This window comes from Schistocerca serialis, chromosome 2 (assembly GCF_023864345.2).
Source record: "Schistocerca serialis cubense isolate TAMUIC-IGC-003099 chromosome 2, iqSchSeri2.2, whole genome shotgun sequence".
NCBI classification, from domain to species: Eukaryota; Metazoa; Arthropoda; class Insecta; order Orthoptera; family Acrididae; genus Schistocerca; species Schistocerca serialis.
Window position 1 is genome coordinate 885,707,225 of NC_064639.1, and position 19,879 is coordinate 885,727,103.

At 39.0% G+C, this 19,879-nt stretch overlaps 1 protein-coding gene across 1 annotated transcript in view; it reads left to right on the top strand.

The window, feature by feature from the left end:
* The window catches only part of LOC126458219 (TBC1 domain family member 16), a 104,433-nt gene that overhangs the window by 50,852 nt on the left and 33,702 nt on the right, over positions 1–19,879 (top strand). The window contains exons 7-8 of the mRNA XM_050095115.1: positions 906–1,045; positions 15,500–15,643. Coding sequence (XP_049951072.1) covers positions 906–1,045; positions 15,500–15,643 — 284 coding nt within the window. The remainder of the gene's footprint in view (positions 1–905; positions 1,046–15,499; positions 15,644–19,879) is intronic.

A 19,879-nucleotide genomic window follows, 5' to 3' on the forward strand; every position in this document is an offset into this window, starting at 1 on the left:
ACATCAAACCAGTCTCTGGACTGAAGATAAGAACAATAATGACATTTGAGGATAGGAGAGAGTTTCACAATACTGGGAGTTTGTTATTCACTCAAAAACTATAAAAATTAATTTCCATTAAGAACACAAATGAAATGACACAGTTTGAGGCTTTACTGATCTCATGCAGATATAATTTTATGTATATAGACTGAAGCAGTGAGTGAAACTTTGTACCAAGGCCGGGAATCAAACTCCCATCTCCTGCTTTCTAGGCAGATGTGCTAGCCACTAAGCCATCATGGCACATCAGTTCACAAAACTGTGTGGATTACCCAGGCATGCCTCACTCCTCATTCCAAATTTTTATTGCTGCCCCAGTCTACTTTAAGTTCCCTCTTACACATGAACAGAATTTTTGAGGCTGTCCATGTTCTGGAATAGCACATAAGCATCAAACGTAAATGGGGAATCCAGCCTGAAACCCAGATGCAAGTACATATACAAATGAAATGACACAATTTTGTTTGTAAGGGGGAATTTAAAGTAGACTGGGGCAGCAGTGAGTATTTGGATCGAGGAGGGAGGGAAGCCAGGGTAATCCATGCAGTTGTGCGAACTGGTGTGCCGAGGTGACTTAGTGGGTAGTGCACCTACCCAGTAAGCAAGAGACCCAGATTCGATTCCCAGCCTTGGTACAAATTTTCACTCAACACTTCAGTCTGTATACATAAAATCCATTAAGAATGTTCTTAAAGGGAACTAGCTTAATTGTGTTATCTTCTAATTATTATTATTATTTTAAAACTTAATATTTAAGATCTGTTATATGTATCCTTATAATATGTAAAAGTTTATGTCGAAACTAGAGTTCTGGCTGCAAATTTGTTGCTTGTCTTGTGATAGTGATTCATTTTTCTTTGCAGGGTATATTTTTTGGAGGCCTGGAACCAGAAATGAGAAGCACAGTGTGGCCATTCCTGCTTCACTGTTATTCTTATCAGAGCACACATGAAGAAAGGGATCAGATTATTGCCATCCGCAGGCAGGAATACCATGAGATAACGTTAGTGTTTCAATAATCTCAAAACTTTATACAGGGCTATTACAAATGATTGAAGCGATTTCATAAATTCACTGTAGCTCCATTCATTGACATATGGTCACAACACACTACAGATACGTAGAAAAACTCATAAAGTTTTGTTCGGCTGAAGCCGCACTTCAGGTTTCTGCCGCCAGAGCGCTCGAGAGCGCAGTGAGACAAAATGGCGACAGGAGCCGAGAAAGCGTATGTCGTGCTTGAAATGCACTCACATCAGTCAGTCATAACAGTGCAACGACACTTCAGGACGAAGTTCAACAAAGATCCACCAACTGCTAACTCCATTCGGCGATGGTATGCGCAGTTTAAAGCTTCTGGATGCCTCTGTAAGGGGAAATCAACGGGTCGGCCTGCAGTGAGCGAAGAAACGGTTGAACGCGTGTGGGCAAGTTTCACATGGAGCCCGCGGAAGTCGACGAATAAAGCAAGCAGGGAGCTAAACGTACCACAGCCGACGGTTTGGAAAATCTTACGGAAAAGGCTAAAGCAGAAGCCTTACCGTTTACAATTGCTACAAGCCCTGACACCCGATGACAAAGTCAAACGCTTTGAATTTTCGGCGTGGTTGCAACAGCTCATGGAAGAGGATGCGTTCAGTGCGAAACTTGTTTTCAGTGATGAAGCAACATTTTTTCTTAATGGTGAAGTGAACAGACACAATGTGCGAATCTGGGCGGTAGAGAATCCTCATGCATTCGTGCAGCAAATTCGCAATTCAACAAAAGTTAACGTGTTTTGTGCAATCTCATGGTTTAAAGTTTACGGCCCCTTTTTCTTCTGCGAAAAAAACGTTACAGGACACGTGTATCTGGACATGCTGGAAAATTGGCTCATGCCACAACTGGAGACCGACAGCGCCGACTTCATCTTTCAGCAGGATGGTGCTCCACCGCACTTCCATCATGATGTTCGGCATTTCTTAAACAGGAGATTGGAAAACCAATGGATCGGTCGTGGTTAAGATCATGATCAGCAATTCATGTCATGTCCTCCACGCTCTCCCGACTTAACCCCATGTGATTTCTTTCTGTGGGGTTATGTGAAAGATTCAGTGTTTAAACCTCCTCTACCAAGAAACGTGCCAGAACTGCGAGCTCGCATCAACGATGCTTTCGAACTCATTGATGGGGACATGCTGCGCCGAGTGTGGGAGGAACTTGATTATCAGCTTGATGTCTGCCGAATCACTAAAGGGGCACATATCGAACATTTGTGAATGCCTAAAAAAACTTTTTGAGTTTTTGTATGTGTGTGCAAAGCATTGTGAAAATATCTCAAATAATAAAGTTATTGTAGAGCTGTGAAATCGCTTCAATCATTTGTAATAACCCTGTACATTATTGGTTCCAGTAAAGATTTGATTGGATAATAGGAGATTGGTCCCCTTATAAACCAGGGACTTTGCCGTTGGTGGGGAGACCTGCGTGCCTCAGCGATACAGATAGCTGTACCGAAGGTGCAACTATAACGGAGGGGTATCTGTTGAGAGGCCAGACAAACGTGTGGTTCCTGAAGAGGGGCAGCAGCCTTTCAGTAGTTGCAGGGGCAATAGTCTGGATGATTGACTGATCTGGCATTGTAACATTAACCAAAATGGCCTTGCTGTGTTGGTACTACGAACGGCTGAAAGCAAGGGGAAACTACAGCCATAATTTTTCCTGAGGGCTTGCAGCTTTGCTGTAGGATTAAATGATGGAAGCATCCTCTTGTGTGAAATATTCCGGAAGTAAAATAATCCTCCATTCAGATCTCCGGGCGGGGACTACTCAGAAGGACATAGTTTTCAGGAGAACCAAAACAGGCTTTTAATGGATCAGAGTGTGGAATGTCATATCTGTTAATTGGGCAGGAGGTCAGAAAATTTAAAAAGGGAAATGGATAGGTTAAAGTTTAGATGTAGTGGGAATTAGTGAAGTTCAGTGGCAGGAGGAACAATACTTCTGGTCAGGTGACTACAGGGCTATAAATACAAAATCAGATAGGGGTAATGAAGGATTAGGTTTAATAATGAATAAGAAAATAGGAGTGTAGGTATGCTACTATGAACAGCACAGTGAACGCATTATTGTACCCAAGATAGACACAAAACCCTAGCCGACCGCAGTAGTACAAGTTTATATGCCAATTAGCTCCGCAGATGACGAAGAGATTTAAGAAATGTATGGTGAGATAAAAGAAATTATTCGGATAGTGAAAGGATACAAAAATTTAATAATTGTGGGGGACTGGAATTCGGTATTAGGAAAAGGAAGAGAAGGAAAAGTAGTAGGTGAATATGGAATGGAGGTAAGGAATGAAAGAGGAAGCCGCCTGGTAGAATATTGCGCAGAGCATAATTTAATCGTAGCTAACATTTGGTTTAAGAATCATGAAAGAAGATTGTATACATGGAAGAGGCCTGGAGACACTGGAAGGTTTCAGATAGATTATATAATGGTAAGACACAGATTTAGTAACCAGGTTTTAAATTGTAAGGCATTTCCAGGCGAAGATGTGGACTCTGACCACAAAAATGATGAAACTGCAAAAAGTTGGGAATGTTAGGAGATGGGACCAGGATAAACTGAAAGAACGAACGGTTATGGAGAGTTACAGAAAGAGCATTAGGGAACAATTGACAAGAACGGGGAAAAGAAATTCAGTAGAAGAAAAAATGGGTAGCTTTGAGAGATGAAATAGTGAAGGCAACAGAGGATCAAGTAGTTAAAAAGACAAGGGCTAGTAGAAATCCTTGGGTAACAGAAGAGATATTGAATTTAATTGATGAAAGGAGAAAACATAAAAATGCAGTAAATGAAGCAGGCAAGTAGGAATACAAACGTCTCAAAAATGAAATCGGCAGGAAGTGCAAAATGGCTAAGCAGGGATGGCTAGAGGACAAATGTAAGGATGTAGAGGCATATAGGCATGTATAACTAGGGGTAAGATAGACACTGCCTATATGAAAATTAGAGAGACCTTAGGAGAAAAGAGAACCACTTGCATGAATGTCAAAATCTCAGATGGAAAACCAGTTCTAAGCAAAGAAGGGAAAGCAGAAATATGGGAGTACAGTATATAGAGGGTCTATACAAGGGCGATGTACTTGAGGGCAATATTATGGTAATCAAAGAGGATGTAGATGAAGATTAAATGGGAGATATGATACTGCGTGAAGAGTTTGACAGAGCACTGAAAGACCTAAGTCGAAAGAATGCCCCGGGAGTAGACAACATTCTGTTAGAGCTACAGATAGCCTTGGGAGAGCCAGCCCTGACAAAACACTACCATCTGGTGAGCAAGATGTATGAGACAGCTAAATACCCTCAGGCTTCAAGAAGAATATAATAATTCCACTTCCAAAGAAAGTGGTGTTGACAGGTGTGAAAATTACCGAAATATCAGTTTAATAAGTCACAGCTGCAAAATAGTAACACGAATTCTTTACAGACAAATGGCAAAACTGGTAGAAGCTGACCTAGGGGAAGCTCAGTTGGGATTCTGTAGAAATGCTGGAACACTTGAGGCAATATTGACCCTATGACTTATCTTTATTTATTTATCCTTTGAGAAAGTACACTGTATGGATCAAGATATATTTTAATTTCGTGCACCGACAGGTACATAGCATTTATTGTCTACTGTTTAACAAAAATATAATTTATCATAATTTTACTCTAGGGCTGTTTCATATTAAATTAGGTTTTGTACAATTTTTCTTTTGATACAATAATGGTATTGCAATTGTTTTGAACTGTAGTGTACATAAATTAATTTACACTGTAATAACAGCTTTCTATTAGAACATTTTTGAGACATTTTTTGAAAATATTTTTACTGTTTATTTCGCTCAAGAATGAAGGGAGTTTTTCAAGGGCTTTTGGTCCAGTGTATGATGGTTGTTTTTTTCTTTTTTTTTGCTCATGGAAGAGGTTCCATTTTCTTGTGTCATGGCTGTGTTGTGTGTTGTTATCTCTAGTATCGGGAGAATATTTGAATTTTGTCCAACAGAGGGATTTGTATAGGTATATACTGGGTAATGTTAGTATTTTAGTATTTTGAGAGCTTTAAATGCTGGTTTACATGAATCTTTCCATTTAAGTTTGGCTACTATTCTTATGGCTCTTTTTTGTAATTTAAATATTTTATTAATGTTTGTTTTCGAGGTACCTCCCCACGAAGTTATGCCGTAACTTAATGTCGTATGAATTAATGCATAGTATATTGTTTTCATAATGCCTGTATCTTTTGGATAGCTGAGTTTGTGCAGCACATATAGGTTTGCACTGAGTTTCCCCCTTAAATATTCTATATGCTTACTCCAGTTTACATTTTCATCGATAATTATCCCAAGGAATTTTGTATATTTGGTGTTCTCTGCTATGCATTCATCTATGCATAGATTGATATCTTCACTGTGAAAGTTTTGAAGTCTGAAGTTTACACAAAGTGTTTTAGTAATATTGTTGTGCAGGTTTAATTAAGTAAATCTTTGGATGGCATTATTTACTTCTACATTGCCTTTTATTTCTAGCTTTTCTGTGTCTTTGTCCATGAACAGAAGAGTTGTGTCATCTGCATAGGTAACTATATTACCATACCTAATCATATTTGGGATGTGATTTGTGTACAAAATGAAGAGTATTGGGCCAAGAATGGAGCCTTGTGGCACAGAGATGTGTAAAATTCTTGCTTTAGATCTTATTTTTTCGCCAGTAGTTTTTGTAATTTCAGTATATTGGCTCCTGTTTGTCAGGTATGAGAGAATCCAGTCTCCTGTATTTCCTCTTGTGCCATATACTCCTAATATTTCTGCTAAAGATTTGTGGTCTACACATTCAAATGCCTTTGTTAGATCCATAAATACTCCTACACATTTATTTTTAGAGTCCAAGTTTGTTATGACATTTTCAATGAGATCTATTGCTGCATCTATGGTGCATTTATCTTTCTGGAAGCCAAACTGATTCTTGTTGATTATTTCATATTTCATGAGAAAAGCAACGGGTCTCTGTGCGTAAGCTCGTTCAAATATTTTTGATATGACTGGTAAAAGAGCTATAGGCCTATAATTCTCTGGATTGTATTCATTCCCCTTTTTATGTATTGGTTTTATCAGTGCTGTCTTTAAGCACTTTGGAAAAGTTCCTTCCAGGAATGATGAATCGATTAGATGTGTAAGAGCTTTCTTGACTTCCTGCATAAAGTGTTTAATTTCTATACTTCATATTCTGTCAATTCCACATGACTTTGTTTGTTTTAGGTTTTTTATTACCTTAAATGTTTTTTCTTCTGTCACTGGGAAAAGTACCAATGTTTTTCCCTGGGGATTAATAAATGTTTTCCAGGTGTTATTGTGTTTTTGGTTATTTGTTTTTTTCTTTTAGTTTTTGGCCTACTGTGGCAAAGTAGTCATTGAAGAGATTTATGATTTTATTCTGTTCAGGTATAATTTTTTGCTGATCATGAACTGTATTTTGCTGTGTTCCTGTGAATTGGAGGGTTTGCAACTTGTGTTTATAATAGACCAGCAAGCCTTGGTTTTATTAGCAGCAGTATTTATATACTTTTTTGCTTCTAGTCGTTTGGCTGCTTGCAGTACTTTAGCATACATTCTTTTGTATTTTCTATAGTACTCTTTAAAGTTTTCATCAACGCTAGTTTTATATATTCTGTGCTTCATTTTTATCTTGTTCCTAGAGACCAAAATGCCTTTTGTTATCCATTTTTTGTTTTTATTTGTGGTTTTGGCTTTAGTTTTTATTACTGGGCATGTAATATTGAGATGGTAGGAAAGTGTTCAATAAAATGAGTCACTTTATGATCCACTGATGGAGAATTTTCTTCCAGTATTTCCCATCCTTCTTTTTCAAGTTTTATCCTAAGGGCTGTTCAGTTTTGTTCATTTAAGCTTCTTTTTTTCCATATTTTTTGTGTGTGTTTCATTTGTGGTGATATAATTTAGACATATTTTTATTGCATCATGGTCTGACAGGGCTGTTTCTATAACTTCACTTTTGTACTTAAAGTCCCTTAAATTTGTGAAGATGTGATCTATTTGAGTACAGGAGTTTGCAGTTATATGTGTTGGAGTATCTTAAAAGACAGATTAAGGAAAGGCAAAACCTACATGTCTAACATTTGTAGACTTAGAGAAAGCTTTTGACAATGTTGACTGGAATGCTGTCTTTCAAATTCAGAAAGTGGCAAGAGTCAAATACAGGGAGCGAAAGGCTATTTACAATTTGTACAGAAGCCAGATGGGTATTACAAAGGTTGTGAGGGGCATGAAAGAGAAGCAGTGGTTGAGAATGGAGTGAGACAGGGTTGTAGCCTATCCCTAATGTTACTCACTCTATATATTGAGCAAGCAGTAAATGAAACAAAAGAAAAATTTGGAGTGGGAATTAAAATCCATGGAGAGGAGATAAAAATTTTGTGGTTTACTGATGATGACATTTTAATTCTGTCAGAGACAGCAAAGGACCTGGAAGAGCAATTAAACGTAATGGACAGAGTCTTGAAAGGAGGATATAAGATGAACATCAACGAAAGAAAACTGAGGATAATGGAATGTAATAGAATTAAATCATGTGATGCTTAGGGAATTAGGTTAGAAAATGAGACACTTAAAGTTTTGCTATTTGGGGAGCAACATAACTGATGATGGTCAAAGTAGAGAGGATATAAAATGTAGACTGACAATGGCAAGGAAAGTGTTTCTGAAGAAAAATTTGTTAACATTGATTGTAGATTTAAGTGTCAAGAAGTCTATTCTGAAAGTATTTGTATGGAGTGCAGCCATGTGTGGAAGTGAAACATGGACAATAAATAGTTTAATCAAGAAGTGAATAAAAGCTTTCAAAATGTTGTGCTACAGAAGAATGCTGAAGATTAGATGAGTAGATCATGTAACCAATGAGGAGATACTGAATAAAATTGGAGAGAAGAGGAATTTGAGGCAAAACTTGACTAGAAGAAGGGATTGGTAGGTTGGACATGTTCTGAGGCATCAAGGTATCACCAATTTAGTATTGGAGGGCAGCATAGAGGGTAAAAATCATAGAGGGGACCAAGAGATGCATACATTAAGCTGATTCAGAAGAATGTAGGTTGCAGTAGGTACTTGGAGGTGAAGAGGTTTGCACAGGACAGAGTAAACATGTAAGGCTGCATCAAACCAGTCTCTGGACTGTAGACCACAACAACAACAGGAGATTGGTTCAATTTTTTTTTCGGACACTTGGCTATGTAAGACTGAGCTTACATGAAAAACATGTGGCAAATCTGAAAGGTCACTAGATTCTAAATATAGGTTGGGTATTTGTGTTACTGCCATTCACTCTTCTTTTGATTTTATTATGGTCTTTGTTATTTTGCTAGTGCCCAGGTTGTAAGAGACGTAGTGCTTTTGCTTGGTTTTTGTGTTAAAAATCAGGTAGCAATTTACCAGCATTAATGAAAGATATTTTGAAAAACTTTGAACCAGAGTTGAAATGTTAATCAAGTAACCAATTATGTTCTTATCAAAAACAAGTATTTTCTCATTAGGTCCTGTGTAAAAGAAATAATGCTTTATAAAACTTCTTATTGCCATGGGCTCATCATGTTAGCTCTAATGTCATATGAAGAAAGTGTGCCTGAAGTGTATTAATGCAAATTGGGGGGAAAATTTGATCATAACAGCCCTCAACTGCTGTGAAGTAATATACTTATTTTGTGCAACAATACATGATGTCATCTACAAATGCCAGTGATTAATCTGTTGTGAAACAGTGATTATTTCACATACCGTATAGTTTAGGTCCCAGTTCACCTGACTGTGATTCGTTTCATGAGTTACAAGGGTCTGCACACATACATTTTTCTGCCTCATGAGAATGTGTCTCTGTGGTAGTTAACTGAGCAACTCACATCCTGAACAGAAGCATAGTCTGAGTGGAGAAGAAAATTTTCCTAATTACTTGTGCTTGGTCATCAAGAAAGAAGTAGGGGGTCTTTGTGGACAATATGTTTAAATCTTCGTTATCTTGACCACTGCCCCTCCTCCTAGCCCTTGCACATTGCTTCCCTCTCTTGACCTCTTCTTTACTCAGTGTTATGGCTGTATGGTAAACAGTTGTATTTACTCACATAGATATGCATAGGTATAGCATGAAATGCATTTGTCTCATCACTCATTGCACACTGCGCAAAATATGAGTCATTGATGGTTGTAGAAACTCATTTTTGGAACAGAACATGTATCATATATGGCTATATGGCTCACTTTTGCAATTAGTTCAAGCATTAATCACACACACACACACACACACTCTCTCTCTCTCTCTCTCTCTCTCTCTCTCTCTCTCTCTCTCTTTCTGTTCTGCCCACTTAATTTACAGAAATAATAATAAATTTATCCGTTACTGACAAATAGCAGCAATTTTAAGACAGAATGGTTGGCAACAACTTAGCTTTGTAGTTAGCTTTATCAATTAAGCCTTTGTGACATGACCTCACAGTGAACAGCAACTCTTTCACTTCCTGCAGGAACTTAACTCCTTTCCCCATCTCAGATTCAGATGGTCACATCCAGAGCCACCTTCCTTGGAATTGACCTGTGTGTCATTGAATCTCATGCCCAATCCTCAGTCAATATCAAGCCAACCATTAACTAACATTACCTCCACTTTGACTCCTTCCACCCTTTCCACATCAAACTTCCTTTCATAATGCCTAGGCATCCATTCGTCAAAACAGGAAGATATGGAGCAGTTCTGAGAAATACATACATTTAGAAACATAGTTGAACCTCAATTTTCAGGGGAATTTTTTAAAAGAGTTCTTCTGTAGTAGAAACAAAAAGGAACAGGATTAAGAAAAGACACACAATGCTGGAAGGGATGATAGGAGAAGTTCAAAGTGCAAGAAATGATTTGAAGTTAACAGTGTACTAACACTGTGGTACACATGCACTACGTACCTAATAACATGGCCAATGCTCTGAAGACATAGGCTTCAAATTACAATCCTTGACCAGAGGTAATTTTCAGCAGGACTCCAGACTAGGCCATCCAGCCATTAAAAAAAGTTTGCGCTACAGTTTCTGCCGTGAAGTCCTTCATTGGAAATTCCTCAGGCCACTTGTTGAACCTTTCTAGCACCGCGAGACAATAACTGTATTCCGATGCTGTGAGTGGGCCTATGATGTTGGTGCACCATGTCCAAAATACTGGTTTGGCGAAAGAAGTGCACCTAACAGTGCCCTGACATGCCGCGTGATTTTATTTCTCTGGTACGCCCGCAACGCTTTACAGATGTTCTGCAGTCTGTGTGCGTATCTGCCCATACAAAAGTTCTGTATGACTAACATGACAGTGCACCTTATTCCCAGGTGTGCCAGATTGTGCATTGATGCTCTAGCTTTTGCTCTGAATTGCTGTGGCTCAAATGGGTGTCTCTCTCCTCCTGCTACATCACATGAGCTGTAACTTCAGTTCTTTGGATTGTTGCAATAAATCATGCAACTCAATATCACGTTGTTGTGCATGCATGAGGGCATCATAATCAAAGGCATTTGTCATTGCTGCCACATGTGGGGTATCATCTGCTACCACAGTCACTGTTTCTACATGCAGAAGTGCGCCAGCTAGAATATGTAACTTCCCTTCCACATAGACAATGCTGGTCATCACAACTTCTTATTCAGTGCTTTTTACAGCTTTAACTTAAAGGCAGCACCAATGACAGTGGATGAAACATCAACCATGAGCGCAAGTGTGCCATGACCAGGTGTGCTAATAGGGCGGCCTCTGGTATAGCTGTTTTCACAGCCGGAAACATGTTGTCTGCCTCGCTAGTCCAATGCACTGCGTAGTTAGTCTTCGATGCACCCTTACATGGTTCGTTCAGTGGTACAGTCATCGGTGCCTATTTGTGAATGAACCATTGGTAGAAATTTACTACTCCTAGGAACCGTCATAGTTCTCTGACTGTGATAGGCTAGGGGTATTTGCATATGGCCTCTACTTTTTTGTGGTGGCTAAATACCCTGTGAATTCACCAAATATCATAGAAAGAGCACCTCTTTCTCACCAAAAAACACACTTGGCAGGGTTAATTATTAGTCCCTGTGTGCATAGAGTGTCGAACATATGTCAGAAGCTGTAAGTGTTTTACTTCCAATGTGAAAATCCCCAACATATCATCTACGTATGCTTACCAAAAATGTAAATCTTTTGTCACCTCATCCATTAAGCACTGGAAGGTCTGAGCTGCATTAGACAGTCTGAGTGGCGTCATGGTGAGGTCAGATAGGCTGAATGGCATCATCAGTGCTGTTTTGGGAATGTTTTTCTTAGCTACTGGGATCTGAGACTGTGCTCAGACTAGGTCAGTGGTAGGAAATATCATCTTACCGTGAACATTTGGAGAAAAGTCTTCTCTGTGTGGGACTAGGTACAAGTCTGGGATGGTCTTTGCATTTAGTTGGCAGTAGTCACTGCAGTGGCGCCATCCATTCTTTTTAGACACGATGTGAATCGGGGCTGCCGAGCTGCTACTAGGAACTCTGCAGACACCTTGTGATAGCATGCTCCACAATTCCTGTTTTACCACTTTTAGATCTTTAGGCATCAAAAGTCTGGGCCGAGCATTAGTTGGCAGCCTTGGCATGGTCAAAATGTGGTGAATGGTTGTGTGCTTGACAAGTGGGAGAGTAGGCGACTGCTGAGTGATCTCAGGGTATCCATTCAATAACCATATGTCCAGTGTATCACCTGTGACTGTGCGTACCACTAGTGGAGTGACACTTTCCTTGGTGTATGCAGTTTAGTAGTGAAATATATTAATTGCTGAAATCGCAGATCTGGCAGTAAGTCGTAGAAGGAAGAAAAATCTGCTCTGATAATAGGCTGTGATATATCTGCCACTGTAAATTGCCACTCAAACACACGGCATAGCCTGAGGTTAAGGAATTAAGTTACTCAACCAAACATTCTAATCTTGGAGTCATTAGTGGTGAATAGAGAGCAATCGTCAAAGCTTTGGTGTGGTAGGTGCTTTGTCGGATGTTCTGACACTTCTGCTCCTGTATCAGCCAGGTACTGTAGTTTTTTATCGTGGTCCGTCACAAAAAGTCAGCACGTGTTTATCATAGAAGTTGTTGTCGCTGCTGCGGTGTCTGATTCATGCTTCCACTTGCAAGATGGCGTACACTTTCGGGAATCATTACTAAACTTCCTGTGGTTCAACATAGGTTCTGTGCAGATGCTGATTAATTATGACCTCATGACTGTGAGTGTCATAGCCGTTGACAGTTGTGCATTATTTTTAATGCATCTACCTATGTGGTCAGTCCTGCCATTAGCGATTGCAGGGAGGCTACCATCACCGTGGTCACATCTTGTTGTCGTCGCATCAATACTGAGACACTTCATGCCGGATACATTTCAGCTGTCCTGTCAGCAGTTTGTGCCAGTGCCTTTAAATCACCCGCACACACTGTGAGAACTTTTTGGGTATCTGCTTGCCATTGGGATGACCACATATTCCATAGTGCACCATCACTTACAGTGTTACTTGCCAATGTGCATAAATGTCTTAGAGATTGTGATTGGTCTTATGTCAAAGCGGTAGGTGCATCAAAACAAAATGTCCGGACACTCTGTGACCAAAATGGTACTGAAACAGAGGATGACGAACTAAAGGCCGAAATACTAAATGTCTTTTTCCAAAGCTGTTTCACAGAGGAAGAATGCACTGTAGTTCGTTCTCTAGATTGTCGCACAGATGACAAAATGGTAGATATCAAAATAGACGACAGAGGGATAGAGAAACAATTAAAATCGCTCAAAAGAGGAAAGGCTGCTGGACCTGATGAGATACCAGTTCGATTTTACACAGAGTACGCGAAGGAACTTGCCCCCCTTCTTGCAGCGGTGTACCGTAGGTCTCTAGAAGAGTGTAGCGTTCCAAAGGATTGGAAAAGGGCACAGGTCATCCCCGTTTTCAAGAAGGGTCGTTGAACTATAGACCTATATCTCTAACGTCGATCAGTTGTAGAATTTTGGAACACGTATTATGTTCGAGTATAATGACTTTTCTGGAGACTAGAAATCTACTCTGTAGGAATCAGCATGGGTTTCGAAAAAGACGATCGTGTGAAACCCAGCTCGCGCTATTCGTCCACGTGACTCAGAGGGCCATAGACACGGGTTCCCAGGCAGATGCCGTGTTTCTTGACTTCCGCAAGGCGTTCGATACAGTTCCCCACAGTCGTTTAATGAACAAAGTAAGAGCATATGGACTATCAGACCAATTGTGTGATTGGATTGAAGAGTTACTAGATAACAGAACACAGCATGTCATTCTCAATGGAGAGAAGTCTTCCGAAGTAAGGGTGATTTCAGGTGTGCTGCAGGGGAGCGTCATAGGACCGTTGCTATTCATAATACACATAAATGACCTTGTGGATGACATCGGAAGTTCACTGAGGCTTTTTTCAGATGATGCTGTGGTATATCGAGAGGTTGTAACAATGGAAAATTGTACTGAAATGCAGGAGGATCTGCAGCAAATTGACGCATGGTACAGAGAATGGCAATGGAATCTCAATGTAGACAAGTGTAATGTGCTGCGAATACATAGAAAGAAAGATCCCTTATCATTTAGCTACAATATAGCAGGTCAGCAACTGGAAGCAGTTAATTCCATAAATTATTTGGGAGTACGCATTAAGAGTGATTTAAAATGGAATGATCATATAAAGTTGATTGTTGGTAAAGCAGATGCCAGACTGAGATTCATTGGAAGAATCCTAAGGAAATGCAATCGGAAAACAAAGGAAGTAGGTTACAGTACGCTTGTTCGCCCACTGCTTGAATACTGCTCAGCAGTGTGGGATCCGTACCAGATAGAGAAGATCCAACGGAGAGCAGTGCGCTTCGTTACAGGATCATTTAGTAATCACGAAAGCGTTACGGAGATGATAGATAAACTCCAGTGGAAGACTCTGCAGGAGAGTAGCTCGGTACGGGCTTTTGGTGAAGTTTCGAGAACATACCTTCACCGAGGAGCCAAGCAGTATATTGCTCCCTCCTACGTATATCTCGTGAAGAGACCATTAGGATAAAATCAGAGAGATTAGAGCCCACACAGAGGCATACCGACAATCCTTCTTTCCACGAACCATACGAGACTGGAACAGAAGGGAGAACCGATAGAGGTACTCAAGGTACCCTCCTCCACACACCGTCAGCTGGCTTGCGGAGTATGGATGTAGATGTAGATGTAGAGTGCAATCTATGAGCTCCTCAGTGAGCAAAAGCTTCTCTAGTCAATTTCCTTCTGATTGAAACAAGTGTGTTATCAATGTATTTTTAATCGATGCACACCATTCTGTATCCGGTGGCATGGCTGGAATATCTTGGACTTCTGCTGGTAGATCCTCAGTGAACACTTCAACCACATATCTGCACTAGTCTCATCCACCGATATTTGTGCGAGGACGAACTGACTTTCTAGTTGGACAAAACATAATAGAGGATTATGTTGACAGAATGGCGAGGGTTTGATTGTCACTCTGTTAATTGTACCGCTGGCTGCCGGTTCAATTGTGGCTGGTGAGTTGTTCATTCTCATGTGGTAATGTGTGCGGCGTGGCTTGCACGAAAGTTACAAGCATGAGTGTTGCAAAACTGCACAAAACACTGAAGCCGGTGTGGTGTGGACTTTTCATAGTCACTTGGGGTCACTAAATATGAGAGTAACAGGGAAAACAAGATATTTATTCTCACATATACTTGATAACAGCTTAGATCTACACTTATATGAATGTATGCACAATGTAAAGTATGGAATAACCAACAGAAAGTAAACCAGAGAACAACTACATGATTATAGCTTGAAACTGCCACTACATGTAATGTTTCTGTGCCACTCTACATATGTGAGGATAAAATTTCAGAACAGGTCACTACAATTGAAACACATACCAGGATCACTCTTCTAACATCCTACGTCATGCCCTGCAACAGGGTATTTCCTATCAAAAGTGTAAACACTTCTTGTCATTGATTGTGACTGATATCTTACTGGCCATACTAATATAAAATCAAGACAAAGCTCACAGACCACTTTATAGGTCATATTTGTAGACTACCCTTCCCAGGATTATATATGCTTCAGGAGGAGTAGGGCTGGATATGTGAGTACTGGCAGAGTGCATAAGATAGTTTTTATGACAAGGTCACTGACATTCATGAAGAACTAGGGAGACATTACATATACAATTGCTAGAAATTGAACTACATTTTGCATTTTGAATGTGTGTGTGTGTGTGTGTGTGTGTGTGTGTGTGTGTGTGTGTGTGTGTCATCTTGTTTTTACTGCTGCACTTGTGTAGATTTTGTTGCGTAACCTTTATGGAGTCTTCACTTTTGTTTTAAATTCCAGTCGTAGAAGAAATGAAATGGACCCAGTAAGCCAAGAGAATTTTTGGCGGAATATACAGTGTATTGTGGAGAAAGATGTTGTCCGCACTGATCGGGGAAATCCGTACTTTGCAGGAGAAGACAATCCAAACATTGAAGTAATGAAGTGAGTGTAATTTTTCATAGATTTTTGTGTCCTTTCCATTTGCACTTGAGTTAAGATGTGTCACTATCTTGACGGTTGAAAATATTCTGTAGTGATGAGATGGATCTGGATTTTTTATATACAGTATGTATCAAAAAGGATGGTTAAAACTTACACAACTGAAAGTACACGATAATATAAGGACAAATGTCAAGCATAACCTAAGATCTATAAGATATTCTTGATTTCCAATATTGTGAAACAAATCTCTTCTACTGCGAGCTCTTTGCTTTCTATATTTTGGGAAGTGGAAAACAAGAAAAAATGTCCAGTAAACATGAGCTCTAAAATGCATACCTTAAAAATTATGAGCACTTGTTCATTAGAAGAGTTGTGTTCCAAAGTACTGAAGATGAACAGGTATGCGTTTTAGAGCCCGTGTTTACTTAACATATGTGCTTCTATTATCGTGTACTTTCAGCCGTGTAAGTTTGCGCCACCCTTTTTGATACATCCTGTATATGTTACTATAAAAGTCAGATGATTGGTAAATCTTAGAATTAACTGGTGAAACCGAAGACTTACCATCACGGTGTGGTAAAAGTCTGATGCATAGATTTCTAGCTTTTACCAAGAGATGTTGGTAAATCTTAGGATGCACCCATACCAACTGCTAAAACCATATTCGATAAAAAATTAACTTAGCAATTTATTGAAATATTTTGTATTTATTGTAAATTTATGTATTTTAAACATTCTTGAATTCCATTGTGACTATAATGAGCCATATTCCATATTAGTGAAAAATGTTAAATATGTTACCTTGTGAAAGTTAATTTTTGTTACAACAAGGCTGACTATTATGGCGTTTCGAATTGTATAGTATGGAAGACTATTTACACAGGCATTTTTTAGTTGAACACTTTTTAAGCAATTGCACTTTTTGAACCCTTGTCCTCGAACAAAAGATTGTTTGGCAACCACTTCCCGTAGACTAATTTATTCTCTTGCTACCTCTTTGACGTTGATAAAATTTTCCTTGCACTATGTAAATTGGTTCCTAGTGTACAATGACTTCAGTTTACCAGCTTTGGTACCAAGTTGATAAAATTTGTCATCCTGAATATTTATCGCTAGTGCTATTATAGATTTTGTGTCAATTTTTGCCCTTCTCACATTCTGCCCAACTGAAGGTTTTGGAATTTTGTTACATGAGGCTGCTTTCATTTCTTTTGCCTGCAACTGAAGACCTTCTTTGGCAGCTTCTCGGATCCCTTTCATGTTATTAACACTGTTGGAAGTTGTCAGTGTCTCGTCACAGCCACCAGCTGGTTTTAGTGTCTCATTGTTAACTGTTGTCAAATCTTGTGTCTCTTGGTGCTTTCTCACTTGCTGCAGCCGCACTTTCTACCTCTGTTCCTTTGGTTTCAGTACTTGATTCACTGGCATCAATTCCTTGGCCGTCATTTTCAATTTCCTGCGAGTCAGTGGAAGTGCTGTTTAACATTGTTTCCAACTCTTCTTCAGTGTTTGTATTTTTTATTAAATCATGTGGAACAACCGAAGTTGCAATGCCCATTTTCATTGGAACCCCAAACATGGCTTCATATGGTGAACATCTGGTGCTTTCATGATAAGCCCTATTCTCGACTGCTTGCACAAACCTCAGCCGTTCAGACCATTTTGAAGTTTCATTTGTTTCTGTCCAAGTTGATAACATTTTCGTTATCATGATTTGCTCCTTCGACTTATCCCTGAGACTGACTGTGCCCGGCTTCCCATGGACTATCTTTATATCACTCCACAACCCACATAAACTTTGAATGACTTGCTTAAAACTCTCTACCATTACCAGAATCAATGATACTTGGGGCACCAAAGCTGGTAAAAATGTCCAAAAAATGATATGCTACTTCATCAGCCCTATTCGAAGTTTCTGTGCTGAGGATAACAAATTTTGTCAAATGATCTTGGTATACAAGTATGAACTTCGAATTATTGTTTGTGTTTGCCTGAATATCAATTAAGTCAATTTAGCATTGTGAATTCATTTCACTGTATGTGACAGGTTTCACTACAACACCCCTTTTCAATGTTTTTTGCTTTTTTTTGACATGGTTCACATAATCTCAAATAAGTAACGATTTATTCGACAGTCAGATTCCTGTACTTATGATTCAGTTCCGCAATCACCCGTGTTCAGCAGGCATGGCCTATAGCAATGTAGGTCTTATGTAGTACATTAAACAGTTCATCGAAACAAACGTAATAACGAATTTCATCTTTTCCAGCAGACACCGGTGCTATGAGTTTCTCTTTACCTCCGATGTTGAGAACATCATATCGCTTCAAACGTCTGTAGTGACCAGATTTTTTATTGGAAACGGTTTTTGTATTTTTCACTTCACTTAACAGAATATTATATTGCTCAGCAGTTACATAAAAATTGTTGTCCTTCTTCTTATTCACTGATTCACTTAAAAGTTCGTAAAATCTGTTATGCAAAACATCACTCATTTTGATGCAAAGGTGCAGAAGAAACAAGAAACACCACTAAAATGAGTAGCAAAGGTGACCATACGCACAATACTTGACACTGATTGATACTACACAGCAGTGAGTGGACTGAGAACTCATAATTGCCAACAAAGAAACTTATCTGAACAAAAAATTGGCAACAGTGAAACTTGTCTGAACCTGCATGACGGAAGCAGGAGTCTTCGATCCAGCTTTCACCAGTTTGCATTTGTAAATCCTAAGATTTACTGATGTTTCTTGGTAAAAGTTTGAAATCTATGTATAAAAAAGAGAAATTTTGGACTTTTACCACACCATAATGGCAAATCTTAAGTTTCATTGGTTAATACTAGGATTTGCCAATTGTTTTACCTTTATGGTAAAAAAAATGTATAATGGCCAAAGCAGAAAACACCCATCAAGCTTCTAAAGCAGCAATATTTGTAGTGTCAGTTGCTGCTGCAGCTAAAAAGGTAGTAGGGATGAGGAACTCCTCAATATAAACATAATCAGTGGAAGCTGGAACAAATATCTGTACTTGCAAGTGACCCTACAAAGAAATGGTTGTATTAAAGTCCATTGTGCTTACCAGGTCATTAGTAAATTTTTTACTGCTTATTAGTAATATCAGTAGAAATCATTTAACTCTTGTTTATATTGAAATACATGGGTTCAATTTGTTGTAGCCAGCTCTCTCAATCACTGAACTTCTGAATACATCTAAATGTTTTTTGTAACGGTAGGAGTTATATAATATGATACACGAGTGAGTGAGCGAGTGAGTGAGTGTTCCTAAAGAATTCAAGGAAAAACGTTAATTCTACTATTGTGTATTTCCTCATCTCAGTCCAAGCAAAGTGGCGCTGTAGTTAGCACACTGGACTTGCATTCGGGGATGTGACAATTCAAATCTGGCCATCCACATTTAGGTTATCCATGATTTCTCTAAATCATTTAAGGCAAATGCCAGGATGGTTTCTCTGGAAAGCACACAGACAATTTCCTTCCCAGTTTGAACCTGTGCTCCATCACTAATGACATTGTTGATGGGATTTTAAAACTCTAAGCCTTCCTTCCATCATTTTTCATCATGGATTCTGAGCAATAGCCTCATCTTTAGACTTTTTACAGTTTGGAGCACCTTTCTTTTTTATTATTCTTCCTCTTCTCTCATGGAAAAGGGTTGGCTGTTTCGATTGAAGAAGCCATTATAAGCTAACATATGTCTCTATCTGTTTTACTTCTACTCGTAAAATCCTTAACAACTTTGCTACATCAGATTCAAATATTTTTTCATCTTGATTGGTACTTACACATAAATTTAATATGTGTGTGTGTGTGTGTGTGTGTGTGTGTGTGTGTGTGTGTGTGTGTGTTTGTGTGTGTTTGTTTTCCTTGTGTAATGAGCTGTTGTACATTTGAAATAATTATTACTTTCACATACAATTTGTATTTAGAACACAGGAATTCTACCAGTTACCAGAAATGATAAAAAATTGCAGACATTGATGGATAAATACAGAGACAGCATAACAAGTGTGAACCCTTGCAGTACAAAGTATGGAGTGACTGAAATCATGAAACATAGGTTTCCAGGCCTAAGGTATGGGTGATTGTCTCATGTGGTTAGAGTACTGTGGCACTAAAGTTAACAACCCATGCTTTATATTTTCCACTTCTTGTTTCTAACAAACTTATGAGGTTGATATAAGCATTGTAACATCCGCATTACAAATAACA